At 41.6% G+C, this 18,172-nt stretch overlaps 1 protein-coding gene across 1 annotated transcript; it reads right to left on the bottom strand.

Moving 5' to 3' along the window:
- Nucleotides 1-7,705: 7,705 nt before the first annotated feature.
- LOC149448701 (uncharacterized) lies at nucleotides 7,706-17,850 on the bottom strand. Its single transcript, XM_089651744.1, has 4 exons — nucleotides 17,776-17,850; nucleotides 16,520-16,912; nucleotides 13,023-13,111; nucleotides 7,706-7,863 (listed from the first exon to the last, which is right to left on the bottom strand). The coding sequence occupies exons 1-4, from the start codon at nucleotides 17,822-17,824 to the stop codon at nucleotides 7,849-7,851; spliced, it is 546 nt and encodes a 181-aa protein (XP_089507870.1). The 5' UTR covers nucleotides 17,825-17,850; the 3' UTR covers nucleotides 7,706-7,848.
- Nucleotides 17,851-18,172: the final 322 nt, after the last annotated feature.

Here is an 18,172-nt window from a genome sequence, read left to right as displayed (position 1 = left end):
ACCGATGGTGGGCTGACAGCGGCCATTGCTGATCTCATGAAGCCGCACACAGGATTAGCTGCAGTTACGGGACAGATGTCCGAGCTTGTTACTGCGTCTAGGCTTGGACATCCAGGAACTACAGCTAACTGCTCTGTGTGCGGCCCCATGTGATCAGCGGCCGCTGTCAGCCTGCAATTTGTTTAAATGGGCTGAGTGGCTGATGCTGATCACATAACCCGTTCATTCCTGGAGCAAGAATCCGCAGATACTTCCTGCAGGAATCTGGAGGCTGCAACAAACCAGCCAGTTTGAAAGCAGCTTGAGAATGGCACATTCTCTGTGCACTGTACATTCAGCTTACACAAAGAAAACCATATTGCTAAGGGAAAGAGGAAAGCTTTTTTCGCAAAACAAATATCTGTTCTGGTAAAAGTCCCTACTGCATAGCATTTTGGAATTTTTTTTTTTTGCTTCCTTTTTGTGTATAATGCTTTGTACAGATGTTAAGTGCATATTGAGTAAATACACTCAAAACAACTAAGTCCATTTTTGGGGAGTCATATGGCATATAGAGAGGAGAAAATGAATTTGCCCCACCAGGGTTAGACCTGGATTGTACTGATTTGCTTGGTGCACATATCTGAGGTTTTAGTTCTTGGGATTCTTTGGCATTTTTTCCCATACTGCCTTGTTTGCCCTCCCCTGCACCTTCCTGCCACCTTTTCCTAGCCCTGTCCTCTATTTCCATCTACAATGCTTACTTTTCAACTAACTTGGTGGGATGATTAATATCTGATTTTTGTTTTGTTTTTTTGTGTCAAATCTAAAGAAAATACATTTTTTTAATAAGTATCTTTTTTTTTTTTTTTTTTTTTTTTTTTTTTTTAGGAAATGTGCAATATTATCTATATGATGCAGCTGGTCTTTTTTTTTTCCAGATCACTGGCACAGTTACTTTTCAGCTGCACTGAAAGAGCAGTGACTCCTGCTTACCAGACAGCTGAGGCCTAGGGTTTAGTCAGACAAAAGCAACTGCAAGTCAAGCTGTTTAGCTGTGCTGTCTCTTTAGTTTAAACGACAGTGCTCTGGGAATCCTTTGTCATATGTGTTTATTTGTGAATCAGATATTGTATATAGATAGTGAGAAAAACATTAAATAAAAAAAACCTGTATTTTCTCTTTAACAATCTGTACACCCCCAAAACATAAACTTTTGATGGGAACCGGGTGACAGTTTTGGAATCCACATGCACAATCAGTGTTCACTACTGGTTGTATAGAATTCTTGCTTATTATTTTATGAGGATTTAACCATTTGCCGCCCGCCCTATGGCCGAATGGCGGCCGGCAAATGTCATCAGCGTTCCAGGTGGACGCCATATGGCGTCCTCCCGCATATGCGCAGTGGCGCGATCTGTCACCGGCCGTGTACCTCAGACACGGGCGATGACAGATCTGAGTATCGGCCCCCATTGCCGGTACCATGTGACCTGCTCTGACCAATCACAGCAGGTCACATGACAGTTGTATACAATGGATGGCTTCATTTATACCATCCATTGTATACTAGTGTCTAGCTGTGAATGGTCACAGCTAATCACATGCACATGTCATGTGATTAGCTGTGGCCAAATCACAGCTAAGCACAAAAAAAAAACCCCTGAATGAATCGGTCATTCAGGTAAATGCTTGCTTATAGCAAAGTAATTCTTTGCTATAAGCAAATTGTGTAGAAAAAAAAAATACTGATCACTTCCCCAAAGTAGTACAATGTTACTGTGGTAACATTGTACTACTTTGGTCATAGTGAAATATGAAAAAAAATCTTAAAATAATAAAAAAACAATATATATATATTTTTTTTTTCATACTGTCACCAGTCAGTGTCCCTGATCACCGCCATGCCAGTTATATGATGACGCTGTACTGCACTGCTGACAGTATGTAAAAAAAAAAATAGTGAAACAAATTTTTTTAATTTTCCGAAAAATTATGAGAAAAAAAATACAACTTCAAAAAACTCGCAATGCCTCTTATGAAGTACGTCGGACTGTCTACTTTCCAAAAAGGGGTCATTTGGGGGATATCTGTACTATTCTGACATTCTTGGACCTCAAGAAATTAGATTGGCTGTCAGTACTTCAGGATTGATCAATATTCAGATCTATACCATAGTTTGTGAACTCTATAACTTTCCTACAAACTAAAAAATACATCCTAATTTGGGTTATTTTCACCAAAGACATGTGGTAGAATACATCTCGGCCTAAATTTCTGAAGAACAATTATTTATTTGCAAACTTTTAAAACAGAAACAAAGAAAAACGTGTGGTTTTTTTTTAAAAATTTTTGGTCTTTTTTGTTAATTTAACAAAAAATAAAAACCCCAGCGGTGATTAAATACCAACAAAAGAAAGCTCCAGTTGTGTGAAGAAAATGATACATTTTTAGTTTGGGTACAATGTTGTATGACCGCGCAATTGTCATTCAAAGTGTGAAAGCGCTGAAACCTGAAAAATGGCCTGGGCAGGAAGGTATAAAATTGCCCGGTATTGAATTGGTTAAATAACACCAATAGTTTGCACAGCACTTTACAAAATAAAGGGAGACAGCACAGTTACAATACAATTCAAGACAAGCTAAATAGTAGGGCCCTGCTCAGGAGAGCTTACACTCTATAGGGAAGGATAAGTGATACAAAAGGTAATAACTTTTGGGGGATGAGTTGTTTGAGAAAGTAAAAAAAATCAGTTTTTAGTTAGAGGTGGGATAGGCTTCCCTGAAGAGATGAGTCTTAAGGGATTGAAAAAGGTAGACAGAGTAGGAGACAGCTCGATAGATTGGGGTGGGGAGTTTCAGAGGATGGGAGAGGCTCTGGGGAAGTCCTGGAGGGAAGCATGGGAGGAGGTGTCGATGAAGCTAGAGAGCAGGAGGTCCTGGGGGGAGTGAAGAGGACAGGTTCATTTATATCTTGCTGCTTCTCTTCCTTGGTGTTGTAAGTAACGCTGCTTCAGGCACAATCAGCGGGGTCTTTCTGAGGTTCTTTTAATGATTTTGAGTCAAAGTTAAGCTGACCACACACGGTACTGCCTGATTGTACAATCGCTTTTGATTTACCAAACACTATGTAGTGTGTGTGAACTGCAGCACATCCATATTTGTCAGAAATGAGCTTTGTTGTGCATTGCAGTGTGCTCAGCCATACTGCAGCCGATTTATATTGAATGGATCCCCAGCACAGGAAAATTTGCTCCTGGCATTTTTTTTATTTTTTTTATAATAACACATATGTCTAGAGTGACTCACAGTAAAAGATTGCTTAAAAAAAACCCAACATTTACGAATTGATGTTAATGAAGGCAGGCTATGACTTCCCCTGCAGTGCTTCCCCTAACGTCCCGTCAGGGAGAGTGCATCAATAACATAATAGAAAGTCATCTGAGCCCCCTCCTCAGGACTACAGGTGCCATTACACATGTATGCCCCATGCAAGCCACTGTTGATAACTAACCCTTGGAAGAGGAGCAAAGGCATGTCTTCTCTATGTAGTGTGTTCAGGCGGCCTGTGCATGTCAGTGCAAGCAGCAGCATCATGTTACCTTCAGGAGCTGGAAAAAAATAATAAATACACCCATATTTTCAGGGGGAAAAAGTGCATTTATTGCACCTCCAATGCTTCTGGGCAATGGTGTATTTTGGTTTTGTGCTGCCCTAGGCAAGACTAAAATTGCGCCCCCCTACATCTAAATTTGTCCCACCCCTTCCTGTTTAGGATCCACCCCTTCATCTGTAAACTCCACTCCTTCCACTTTAGGCTCCATCTCTTCTCATTAGAGCTCCACTCCAGGAGATGGTCAGAGACTGCAGACAGAATACAGGAGAGGGTCCCCACAACCCCTCCCCTTGCATCAGGGTCCCCAAGTTCCCCCTCTTTAAATGAGGGTCCCCAGAGTCCCCCCTCAACTATAGGGTCCAATAAGCCCCCCCCAATAAATCAGGAACCCTTTAAATCATGATCTCCAGAGTCCCTCCACCTTATGTGCATCAGGGTTCCCATAGCCCATCCCCTTATATCAGGGTCTCCCAGAGAACCCTCCCTAAATTAGGTTTCCCTTAGTCCTCCCTCCTTACAATGCATCAGGGTTAATCCTTTACATCATGGTCTCAGAACCCCCCACCCTCTATCAGGGTCCCCAAAGGGCCTCCCTTTACATCATGGTCCCCCAGAGCCTCCCTCCTTAAATCCGGGGCCCCATAGTCCTTACCACTTACATCAGGGTCCCAAGAGTCCCCCAATACATCAGGGTCCACCTGTACATCATGGTCTCCAGAGTCCCCCCACCCATAGACCCTCCCCATACATCAGGGTTCCCCAGAGACCCAGATCCCCCTCCGTAAATAAGGGTCCCCAGAGTTCCCCCCTTCCCTTACATCAAGGTCCCAAAATTCCCCCTGTAAATCATCGTCTTCAGAGTCCCCCACCTTACATCAGGGTCCCCTAGAGTCTATTCTCTTTAATTTGGTCCCCAAAGTTCCCCCTGCCCTTACATCAGGATCCGCCCAACGCCCTTACCTCAGGGTCCATTCCATTCATTCCTCTGGGCAGGTACACGAGCTGGAAGAAGTCCTGTCCCTGCTGCCCTCCTCCTCTCCTGAATGTCGTGGTCTGGGGTGGGGCAAGCACCTGATTGGTTTTTAGGACCCCCGATGTCCTAGCAACCAATTACCTGCTTTTCCCATGTCCAGTAGTGCTGACAGTGACAACATAGGGCAGCGCCCCTGCAGCTGAGCCACCCCCCCCCCCCCCGCCTGAGCACTCACGAGCCCGGCCATCGCCTACCCGAGCACACACGAGCCCGCTCGAACACAGATGAGCCACCCCTGCCTGAGCACACACAAGCCTCCCCGCCCGAGTACAGCCCTTTGTAGATGGCACTGTCCTTTTTGCCTGGGGGTGGTGCCGCCTCCCTGAAAAATGCCGCCCAAGGCAGGTGCCTTGTTTGCCTCGTGGCAGATACGCCCCTACTTCTGGGAGGTGCCTTTCAACAAAGCTGGGAGCTTGAAATCCTGGGAGAATTTACTTTTGCTAGGGGCATCTTGATCTCCTTGCCATGGACTTCATGGGATCTTGATCTCCTTGCTATGGACTTCATGCGATCTTGATCTCCTAGCTCTGTTCCTCCTGGAAGCATTGGAGGACTGGGACCAAGTATTTTTTGTGTGTGTGTTTACATATAACTTTTTCAAGCCATTTGTGTTGGGGGTAGGGAGCTGGCAAAAAAAGGGGCCTACCATTTGCCATGGGAGGCCTGCTTTACCAGGTACAGTATATTGGTGACTTGCTGACCTTGTTCCATCAGCAGGAACCTTTCACATACATGTATGAAGCCCCCTTATCCACAGAAATACAGTCGGGTCCATAAATATTGGGACATTGACACAATTCTAACATTTTTGGCTCTATAAACTACCACAATGGATTTGAAATGAAACGAACAAGATGTGCTTTAATTGCAGACTGTCAGCTTTAATTTGAGGGTATTTACATCCAAATTAGGTGAATGGTGTAGGAATTACAACAGTTTGCATATGTGCCTCCCACTTGTTAAGGGACCAAAAGTAATGGGACAGAATAATAATCATAAATCAAACTTTCACTTTTTAATACGTGGTTGCAAATCCTTTGCAGTCAATTACAGCCTGAAGTCTGGAACGCATAGACATCACCAGACACTGGGTTTCATCCCTGGTGATGCTCTGCCAGGCCTTTACTGCAACTGTCTTCAGTTCTTGCTTGTTCTTGGGGCATTTTCCCTTCAGTTTTGTCTTCAGCAAGTGAAATGCATGCTCAATCGGATTCAGGTCAGGTGATTGTCTTGGCCATTGCATAACATTCCACCTCTTTCCCTTAAAAAACTCTTTGGTTGCTTTTGCAGTCTGCTTTGGGTCATTGTCCATCTGCACTGTGAAGCGGCGTCCAATGAGTTCTGAAGCATTTGGCTGAATATGAGCAGATAATATTGCCCGAAACACTTCAGAATTCATCCTGCTGCTTTTGTCAGCAGTCACATCATCAATAAATACAAGAGAACCAGTTCCATTGGCAGCCATACATGCCCACGCCATGACACTACCACCACCATGCTTCACTGATGAGGTGGTATGCTTAGGATCATGAGCAGTTCCTTTCCTTCTCCATACTCTTCTCTTCCCATCACTCTGGTACAAGTTGATCTCGGTCTCATCTGTCCATAGGATGTTGTTCCAGAACTGTGAAGGCTTTTTTAGATGTGGTTTGGCAAACTCTAATCTGGCCTTCCTGTTTTTGAGGCTCACCAATGGTTTACATCTTGTGGTGAACCCTCTGTATTCACTGTTGTTTTGGCCACGCCTAATGTTTTTGCTATCTTTCTGATGGGTTTGTTTTTTCAGCCTAATGATGGCTTGCTTCACTAATAGTTACAGCTCTTTGGATCTCATCTTGAGAGTTGACAGCAACAGATTCCAAATGCAAATAGCACACTTGAAATGAGCTCTGGACCTATTATCTGCTCATTGTAATTGGGATAATGAGGGAATAACACACACCTGGCCATGGAACAGCTGAGAAGCCAATTGTCCCATTACTTTTGGTCCCTTAACAAGTGGGAGGCACATATGCAAACTGTTGTAATTCCTACAACGTTCACCTGATTTGGATGTAAATACCCTCAAATTAAAGCTGACAGTTCATTTCATTTCAAATCCATTGTGGTGTATAGAGCCAAAAATGTTAGAATTGTGTCGATGTCCCAATATTTATGGACTTGACTGTATAAACTTCCATGTTCCATTTACTGGCGCATGGAGTTCACTAAGCAAAGCAAATATTCACTGGGCTTAGTTAATAAGATGAACAAGTGTTCACTTCAATCATCCAATTACATGCAAGCAAAAATCCTGTTGGTTTTTTTATTAATTTTATTTTTTATTTATTTCATTGCACATGATTGGGGGTATTTAAAGTGAACCCTTATTTGCTAAGTGATTGGCAGTCATTTTTTCCTTTAGTATATACATTTTTCCATAAGAATCTGTTCACCAGCAAGCAGTGAATCGTGGGTGCAATTCCAGGCTCCTGCAGACTCTCCATACCAGTTGGGAGCAGGTGGAAGTGTCAATAGACTACGAGCTTGGTATGGGGCGAAGATGAAGGAGGTCACATTCGCACCATGTTACATCCTAAATATGGCAATAGGTGGAGTTAGCCTTTAAGCAGTTAGGGTTCAATATATCTTTAAATAGAAGTGTGGCTCTACCATGCTTTGAAGTAACTTGCACATTTTAGCTATAATTCCATGATGTGGCTAGGCCCTGAATGTTGTACAGACTAAGCTATGCAGTTCTAGCTAGCTGTGTACTCTGTGTAGGGGGCATCACATTGACCACCAAAGCATTTCCTATGAATATTTTCCCACAAATGTGACTGGCAGTTGGGGTTGAGTGATAGATCCCAATTGTATGTATTTTTCCAAAGGTTGTAAGTGGTCTATTGCATCCAGGCAAATATTTTGACTTTCAGCATTTGGCGACAAAAATATTTCTTTGGTGTCTTAATGGACCAGACATTACAAGCAAAGCTGATCTAGGTTTGGGACCTGGATCAGACTAATGATTGAATAGTGGATGAGCATAGACTGGCTACTTTTTATTTCATAAGTACCTGTAATCATTTCATAAGATATGGCTGTATAAAAAAAGAGATAACCTTTTTATTGATATGTTAGTAGGAAAAAATATATATTTACAATGATACAAAGTTTACATTATGTTCAAAGTATACTCACAACACATGATCACAGTCAGGATTCTTTTTATTTAATTTTGTCATTTTTTTCTCCACTGTGAAGAAAAGTACAAACACCTTTGTTTATTTTTGCAGGAATTATACTATTAATTATGCTATTAATTCGTCATCATGCATAGAACTTGCAAGAGAATCCTCCAACTAAAGGATAGGTTCACCTTTTGTAACATGTTACACCCATATTCAGGGTGTGACATATAACATGTTACAAATGTACCGCCCCATCCCCCTGCTAGCTGTCCCAAGCTAAAATAAAACGCGGTCATGCAGGGCTCCGCCCGCCCGGCTGTGTCATTCCTTCACAGTATTCTGTGAATGGGAAAACGCCTTTGTGGCTGCTGGCTTGTAGTTCTCAAGGAACTAAGGCTGGCCATACATTATACAATTTTCATGAGATTTTTGCTTTAGATTTACCAAAAAACCATATAATAGGAGGTCAAACCTAAACAACACTTTCAACCAGGGGTGGACTGACCATTTGGAAACTCAGGCACTGCCCGAGGGCCCGGGGTCAGTAGGGAGCCCCATGAGATGCCCCTTATACCTTTTTCATAGGCTTTTTTGAGTTTGGGCAAGGACACAGGGGCCCCATGATCCCCTATTGTCCGGGGGCCCCATGAGTTGTCAGTCCGCCCCTGCTTTCAACTGTATCCAATTAGGCAGGCCCTTGCACTACATAGTTGAAGGTAAATCTAGAGAAAATTGGGCAGACATTGGACAGAAAATTGTGTAGTGTATTGCCAGCCTGGCAGAGCACTGTTGATTGCTTTTGGTAGTTCATTGATGCTTCCTTTAATTGTGTATCTACCTGGACGTATCATAGGTACTGATGATTGGTGCACTGTGGGTGCAATGCCTAACATAAATAAATAAATGCATATTTTTTTAAACTTGCAAAAAATGTACATTTTTTTTTGTAAAAGTGAATTTATCCTTTAAAGCTAATAACACAAAATATGATGTAGCGCTAATACCAAACGTACATATGTGAAGCACACAAATAAAAGTGGAAAATATATAAATATACCTTATATAAACATAAATAAGAATAAACAATAAATAAAACAAAATGAGCAATGTGACCAAACCTCACAGGTGCTGCCTATATCCTGAGGTCTAAATGTGAAGTATGATCTCCCAGGGATTAAATTGGTGAACAATTAATAATGTAAAATATAGATATAAATATAAAGGAAGTGTCAACAATACTCACACAATAAAGTGTGTGAATTGATCCTAATAGGATCTATAAGTGGTGAAGAATATCCAAAATAGTCCAAAAGGGACTAGTGCATCAAGTGTGCCCAAACTGATCCTAATTGGATCTCTAAGTGATGGTCAATCATCCAAACAGTGCAAATGGGACTAAGGCATCAGGAGTGTTCAAACTGGGATAAACAAGGAATATCGCATGTAATCACATGCAAAAAAACTCCCCCTCAAAAAAACAACTTAAATATCTAAACATCAAACAGTGTCAAGAGATAACACACACATAACCACATGTGTGATGGTGCGTAAAATTTGTCACATGACGTGAATATATAAACAGTCACTAGGAAAAATGCATGTCGCTGAAAATGCGTATAAAAACTAATAGGCAAATGAATAAATGTCCAAAGTGGTGTAAAACCACCATATAATCAGATAGAACAAACACCCGAGAAGGTGGGTGAGAGGTGTATAGGATGACAAGAAGGAATCCACATATGGCTGAAATGCACGCTCACCTCCTTGCCTCGACCTGCAAAGGGCCAAAACACTTTTAGGATCACTACTCTGGATCCTCCATGAATCCTCTGGAATCTCATCAGTTATCCTTTAAAACTACCATTCTCTGACTTCTGGGCTGCATGATAGTTCATGGATAGAAAACTGAAGTACAGGTGAAACTCGAAAAATTAGAATATCGTGCAAAAGTTCATTTATTTCAGTAATGCAACTTGAAAGGTGAAACTAATATATGAGATAGACTCATTACATGCAAAGCAAGATAGTTCAAGCCGTGATTTGTCATCATTGTGATGATTATGGCTTACAGCTCATGAAAACCCCAAATCCACAATCTCAGAAAATTAGAATATTACATGCAATCAATAAAACAAGGATTGTACATAGAACAATATCGGACCTCTGAAAAGTATAAGCATGCATATGTACTCAGTACTTGGTTTGGGCCCCTTTTGCAGCAATTACTGCCTCAATGCGGCGTGGCATGGAAGCTATCAGGCTGTGGCACTGCTGAGGTGTTATGGAAGACCAAGATGCTTCAATAGCGGCCTTCAGCTCTTCTGCATTGTTCAGTCTCTCATCTTTCTCTTGACAATGCCCCATAGATTCTCTATGGGGTTCAGGTCAGGCGAGTTTGCTGACCAATCAAGCACAGTAATCCCACGGTCATTGAACCAGGTTTTGGTGCTTTTGGCAGTGTGGGCAGGTGCCAAGTCCTGCTGGAAAATGAAGTCAGCATCCCCATAAAGCTCTTCTGTGGAAGGAAGCATGAAGTGCTCCAAAATCTCCTGGTAGACGGCTGCTTTGACCCTGGACTTAATGAAGCACAGTGGACCAACACCAGCAAATGGCATGGCTCCCCAAATCAACACAGACTGTGGAAACTTCACACTGGACTTCAAGCATCTCGCAGTGTGCGCCTCTCCATTCTTCCTTCATACTCTGGGTCCTTGGTTTCCAAATGAGATGCAAAAGTTGCTCTCATCAGAAAAAAGGACTTTGGACCACTGAGCAACAGACCAGGTCTGTTTTTCTTTAGGCCCAGTAAGACATTTCTGACGTTGTTGTTCAGGAGCGGCTTGACAAGAGGAATACAACATTTGAAACCCATGTCCAGGATCCGTCTGTATGTGGTGGCTCTTGATGCACTGACTCCAGCCTCAGTCCACTCCTTATGAAAGTCCCCAACACTTTTGAATGGCCTTTTCCTGACAATCCTCTGCAGGCTGCGGTCATCCCTGCTGCTTGTGCACCTTTTGCTTCCACACTTTTCCCTTCCACATAATTTTCGATTAATGTGCTTTGATACAGCACTTTGGGAACATCCAACTTCTTTTGCAATTACCTTTTTGAGGCTTTCCCTCCTTATGGAGGGTGTCAATGATGGTTTTCTGCACAACTGTCAGGTCAGCAGTCTTTCCCATGATTGTGATTCCTACTGAACCAGACTGAGAGACCATTTAAAGGCTCAGGAACCCTTTGCAGGTGTTATGGCTTAATTAGCTGATTAGAGTGGGACACTTTGAGCCGAGAATATTGCACCTTTCACAATATTCTAATTTTCTGAGATTGTGGATTTGGGGTTTTCATGAGCTGTAAGCCATAATCATGACAATGATGACAAATCACGGCTTGAACTATCTTGCTTTGCATGTAATGAGTCTATCTCATATATTAGTTTCACCTTTTAAGTTGCATTACTGAAATAAATTAACTTTTGCACGACATTCTAATGTTTTGAGTTTCACCTGTAACTCCGCTTCACTGCAAGGGGGAGGTACAGCCTATTCAGCACTAGAATGCATCCCATGAGATACAGAAAGGCTTCTCAAACATGTATTTTGTGTCCCAACAAATCGCTTTAATTTGTGACTTCACCAAATCATCTGTGTCCATCAATTTGCTGCTGTTACTGTTTTGGATTCACACATGTGCAGTACGGTTTTAAAGGTCCGTTTTCACAGCAAATTACAAAGCAGTTGTTCAGGACAGGATTCGAAGAGTGAAAACTGTGCTGAAATTGTGTTCAAAAACTGATGCCATGTGCAATTCAGAAGCGTTCCCATAGACCTCAATGAGCCTGAATTTGCAACTGAACCGGACCGCACTGCTCAGAAAACTGACAGGACTCCTTTTTTAATTCCCACTGAATCTGCACTCCAGCTGCACCGGACATACTGTATGTGAACAGGCATAATAGAAAGCAATGATATTTCACGTCATGCAAATTGGATGAGGTTCAAATCGCATCCAATTTGCATATATGTGATCCGGCTCTTATGGACATTTGGGACTTCACGTCTTGTTATGTTATGGCCATTATACTTGCAATGTAGAGAAATAATATGCATGGAACAATAGATTCATCTGTAATATATGGCCTCATATAATTTTCCTATGTTTTAAAGCAGAACTTCCATCTACAGGCCTCTGCTTCACCAACACAATTGGGTTCGAAATGCCAATTCTTGGAGACCTGCTCTGATCAATTTCTTTTTTTTTTTTAACATTCTTTATTTAGGTAGCTTTTTCACAGAACAAACATAAAACAATAAGGCAAGTAGGTGGATGCCGCCATAAAAGACAACGAACCAGGTGCAGTCCAGATACATAAAAAATCAAATTGCCATCCCCAAAAACAGCATAGTGTGATACACTGGGTCAAGAGTCAATACAAACAGACCAGTCTGTTATACATAAGCAAACACTAACAGCATCCAAAGCAGGAAGAACAAACAAAGAAAAAAAAAAGGGGGGGGAATACAAAACAGAAAGGAATAAAAGCCACAGCAAAGGGGCTAAAAGAGAACGATGAAGGGACTTCAAGCCATCGAGTGCAGCAAGGAATCATATTCACTTGAGCATGTAAAGGAAGACCAGTGGATCCGTCTCTGGCCCCGAACCGCCACCATTCACTTTCTTTTTTTATCATCCAATTCTACGTTTGCTGCAGCACCAATGAAGACTATGGCCTCAAATCTCATTTACACACAGCAGCATTCATCCCTACTTCTGTAATTCCTGCTAATAACAGTGGTGAAAGCTGATGAATCTAAGCATACAGGTGTGACGAAACCCATCTGTTTTTTAGAAATATGCCCCTTTAGCCCCTGTTCACAACTACGCCACTTGTCATGCGATTTGACAGTGTCAAAGCACATGACAAGTCACACCCTATGATCGGCAATGAAACCGTTCTAATTTTAAAATAGTTCCTGCACTACTTTTTGCGATTTCAGGTGCGACTTGCTTAAACATCGGTGCATGAAGTTTCAGAGATGTCTTCCAAGTTGCACCTGAAGTCGCACTGACATCTGACTTTGAAATAGTGTGACTTCAAGTGAAGTCGCATTATTTCAAAGTCTGATCCAGTTTGAACCCAGGCTTAGTGCAGCATCTATTTAAATAATTCTGGTTTTCATTGAATCAACTATAGATTAAAGGAACGGAAGACTAAACTTACCGTAAAGTATAAAAATGATACAGTGAACATAACCTTTGTAGCTGGAACCAAAACGGTCATCAGGATAAAGTTAAGGTAAGAACCTTGATCTGCAAAATAAAATATGTTTTAGTAAAAAAAATTGTTTTTGAAGATCATCATTTATGTTCGTCCATGCCTGCTGAGGTTCACAATATAGAGTTGAATATAAAGAAAGGGACCCCCTAAAATTGGTTGGGACTTTGAAGGCATAGATAAAGGGTGACTCTCTTAGGGATCCATGCTGAAAGGTACTTTCTGTTGTGGGGCTTGTAACTATTGTAAGTATATGTATACAGAAGCACAACCTAGACCGGCGTTTCTCAACCAGGGTGCCTTGAGGTTTCTTCAGGGGTGCCTTGGCAAAATGTCTAAAAATTACCCAAAACTTGTATACATGCCAGTGGGTGGAACAAGCCTGCCTCTTAGTTACACAAAGCTACAGGCTGTTATTGTGCACCATTATGACCTTCTAGCCACCAGCGTCCTGACAACCAATGATGTCATCAGTTGATAAGGAGGATGTCAGTTGCCTACACAGCATCCTAGTTTGACTCTCCCCCGCCCCTCTCCATCAGTGCGGAAGTCACATCAGCTCAGTGATGGAGAAAAACTGAGGAAGAGAAACACTGGAATACTAGTCAGTACCAGTGTGCAAATGTGTATTTGCTTTGCAAGAATTCACCTCTAATGTTGGGTGTCCTACATGTGTGGATGTTGCTGCGTTCTATAAAACTATTAGAATAGTTTTTCACATTTTAGAATGGGGTGCCTCGGGACTGTCCATAATTTTAAAGGGTACCTTGACTGAAAAAAGGTTGAGAAACACTGACCTAGACTACCAAATGGGGCTCTGCGTAGCCCCAAACACTTTGCTAACTGTCGAACTGTGGGAGTGATATATCTACTTCTTTGTGAATGTGGCTGTTTTTATGTGAATAAGACAAAGTTGGAATTCTGGAAGCAAGCATATAGACACATCAACAGCATTCGCACGGGTGATCCTGAATTGCCGTTGGGACACCATGCTCTTGTAGTACATAATGATCAATTTCCCAAAATGTAATTTCTTATCCTCGACCGAGTACATCCAGGTTGTAGGGGGGGTGACTGGAACAAGCTGTTGTTGTAGTTGGAGCTTAGATGGATTTTCCATCTACAGGCTACTTCCCCCCCCATGGCTTGAATGACTCAATTTCAGCAATTTCAGGCCTTTCCTACAAGGTTTTGTTTCTGGTGGTATGGAAAAATAAGCTCCATTGTATGCCTCCTTTTGTCCAGGTGTTTTTGCCCTTTTACACTGTTGTGTTTAACACTTCATTTTGAATTCGGTGTAGTGCTGCATCAATGCCTTGTATATATGATGTATACCTTTCATTGTTTTGTGCCCACATTTGAGATCTTTCTGGCTCTTGTTATTATATTTTTTGATCTTGTATCTCATGCATTTTTTTATGTACATATATTGTTTTGATATACTGTATATGGTGTACACAATATAAAATTGATGATGTGGATGGCTCTGTCTTGGCTGCCTCCCCGGTTGGGGGGTCTGGTGGAAGTCAAACTCGGATCCTTGGTCCCTCTATCTCGGCACCCAGCACGCTGGGGCTGCACCACCGGGCCTTTATGGCCTGGTCAGTGTAGTTTTGCGTGGCCGCTGTGGTGGTGGGGTTTTGGCTTTTGCCGCACCTTCTGCACCCATCGGCCGTGCTTTCTCTCAGTGTGTCAGCGGTCTGCCGATGCGTGCCGTCACTCCGCACGATGCAGTGGTGTTCCAGGGGGCGGTCCCCAGCAGCACTCGCAATGGAGGCAGCATGGTTTTGTCATTTGGACGCCATGTTATTCCCTCTGTCTGCTTCCTTGTAAGCTGTTAGTCTCTGCCAGAGGATTTGATGAACCTCTTAATGATGTCCCTATATAACTGAGTTTCAACTTTCACACTTGAATACTCCTTGTGTCTGTGGGTCAGTGCAGACTCTTTCGGACCACTCTACAGCGGTTCCTCCCTTTTTTCATGGTGAGTTTTTCTATATCTACTAGAAAGATTTCCCTTTTCCCTGTCTTTTCTTGGGAATCAGTAGTTATACATTTTTCTCTTTTCTTGCTAGCTTAAGGAAATACATACTAATATATACGTGTTATGGTTTTTTCAGTGACAGTACCTACAAAGGTTTATGCAGTCTAATTGGACATATATCTCCGAAGACTCATACGCTCTTCAGTGTACCTGGCTAGATGTGGTTGAGGTCCCTAAATATCGAGATGCTCGCAAATACAATGGTGGGTTTCACGCAGAGGGGTCATAATGGTCTTTTTTACTGTGTAAATTCCTTTTTGGAAATATTTTTTTCTATTCAAACCCTCTGTTTGCAGTTATCTGGGGGGCCTGATTGCTACACCATTATGCTCCCCAATCCGCAGATCCCATCCATCCTGCGGGCATCGTCGGCTTGCTTTACAACTTATCTTTTTGTGGAGTGGGTCGGATGTCACCCCGTGTGGTCGGTGTCCCCCTATGCGGGCCGCACCCCCCACACCTGCCTCGGGATGCCTCTGAGTATTCTGTATCACAGGAGGTCCTGCCTTTGAGTTGGAGCTTACAAAGACAGGAGGACTCCTTGTGGTTTTGCTATGGCGCTTAATCACACAGTTATTGACCTGGGCTCAGGGGTTTAAAAAAAGACAACCTTTTCAGAGGCTGATAGCACTGATTAACAACACCAGTCAACACCAGTTTTCTTTAAACAAGGAAGCCGGTAACTTTAAAACTTTTTTTGCTTTGCAAAGTACTGTGGCATCAAAAAGAGGCGCCTCTTCAAAAGCAGGCTTGGGACCCCCCTCCCTGGCATATTATTATTAATAGACAGGATTTATATGGCGCCAACAGTTTGCGCAGTGCTTTACAAAATGAAGGTAGAAGTACAGTTACAGTACAATTTGGTACAAGAAGAATCAGAGGGCCCGGCTCATTCGAGCTTTCAATCTATGCTATTTAAAGGAATTGGACTGTACGTATTTAAAAACCACTGCTGCTGGCCAAACGAAAATAAAACACATGTTCCCCCGGGGCAGTGCCTACCCCATTACAATTTTTTTTACACCCTTTTGCATATTAGCCCTAAAATGTGCATTTTTAAATTTGACAGATACTGCTCCCATCGATTTCGGAGGGGTTTCGGAATCAGCATTCAAATTTTTTTCAAGTTTGGCGAACCCTGCTGAACCTAACTAAGGGTAGTTTGGCTCATCGCTACAAGTGTTCATACAAATGAGTAATTTCAATTAAACTGCTACATGTACTCTTAGAGCATGGTGACCACATGTACACAACAATAGAACATGGCAGTGGCCTTCTCTCCATGCCAAGTGTCATGTGTAAAAGAATTGGCCAAGGGGCGTATTTTCCCCCTTACTCGTCCTTTCCTGGAAATAAAAGAAGATTGAGAAAGAATTATTACAGAAGGAGAATACTTTACCATTAGTTTCATATCCAGCTACAGAAAGTGTCATTAGGACTGTGTTATTAGAGTACCGGCTTATTAGTTTGTACCATCCAGAGTCGAGTTTCTGCACATTATGAAGAATGATGGAGGCATTCTCAGGAAAGAATGAAATATCGCTTTTCCTTTCCCCCATCTTGTAGGGCTTTCCTGAGCAATTCTGAAAAAATCCCTCTAAAGCCAATGAACAATTGTCTCCACTGAAGAACAGGATAAGACTTCCATTATGCTGCCACTTAAATGATGGATTGAAGGCTTTCCAATCTTCTCTGTGGATAAAATACGTTGTGGGCAGTAGTACAGAACTACCGGCTGTTGTGTTGATCTGGTCATAGAATCCTTTTAATTTTATGCTTGCATGGCCCATGCCTAGATTCAGAAAATATAGATATAGATTGAGGACACATACTTTCATTTATTTATTTTATAAAAGAAGAGATTACAATGAAATTGGAGGTCAAATGTTAAAATTACAGGGTCATATTAGAAAATATGACAATTTTGTTATGTGGCTGAATAATAAAGTCATCGTGGCTGGTTTTAGGTATCGCCATTCATGCTAGAGTGAGAAAAATAATTCCAGGAGCAATATTGACAGGTAACTTTAAATATCGAGCTGTAAAGGTTATGAGGCATCAGCTATGGAAAATTTGAGGTATTGTAGTTTGTCATCATTTTGCTGGTACACACAATTTTTATGTTTAGTATCTATTTACTCAATCAGTTTCACTTTTGATATTTTACTGAAAATTTTGTATTGCATAAAATCAATTTGAGTGTTTTTTTTTTACTGAACTTATACATCTGATATGTGGTTGCATTATTATTGTACAACATAACTACCATGATCATGTTCCATGGGTCCTTTCTGTTCAAAAAATATATAATATTTTGAAGTTTAGGTGTATTTTGATCTAAAAATTGTGCATTTAAGAGTGTGGAAAAAAGGCTCTAGCTGCAAAAGGGTTAAAGGCATACTTTTGCATGCTCTAGGCATGGTGCAGATGCCTATCACACTTAAATCCTATGTAGCAGCAATAATGAAACTTCCTCATTAAAAATATATAACAAACTCATAGAAGGAAGCTGCAACTATTTGGAATGTGTTTCTCTATATTTTCAGAAACGTGCTTGCAGGATAATAAACTAAAAGCAGTATCATTTTTTTTTACTCTGCCAAGAGATAAATATGTAATATGCTGCACAAAGTGAAGAGAAGAACATTTTCTTACCATAAAGGGTTAAAAGCCAAAGAGTCCGGTAAAGGTTATATGCTGCCATGTTCTCACACGGCTGATCTTCATGTACGGAAGTCTGAGCAGGTACATGACTATACAGAACTAAAACCACTAGCTACTGCTAAAACCCTATATGGAAATGTGACATAATAAAGGGTAAGTCCAGCAAATAAGTGGCCTCTGATAGGTCTGAACACTTTTAAGGATTAGTGAAACATGACAAATAAGAGTAGAAAAAAATCTTGAACCTTTTAGTAGACTATAAGCTCTCATGAGCAGAATCATCCTAACCCTCTTGTATTGAATTGTATTGTAACTGTACTGTCTCCTTTTATATTGTAAAGCGCTGTGCAAACTGTTGGCGCTATATAAATCCTGTATAGTAATAACT

The sequence above is a fragment of the Staurois parvus genome, unplaced genomic scaffold (assembly GCF_062004578.1).
Source record: "Staurois parvus isolate SC_StPar_1 unplaced genomic scaffold, SC_StPar_1.0 ptg000662l, whole genome shotgun sequence".
In the NCBI taxonomy this organism is placed as follows: domain Eukaryota; kingdom Metazoa; phylum Chordata; class Amphibia; order Anura; family Ranidae; genus Staurois; species Staurois parvus.
This window is presented reverse-complemented; position numbering and strand designations above follow the sequence as displayed.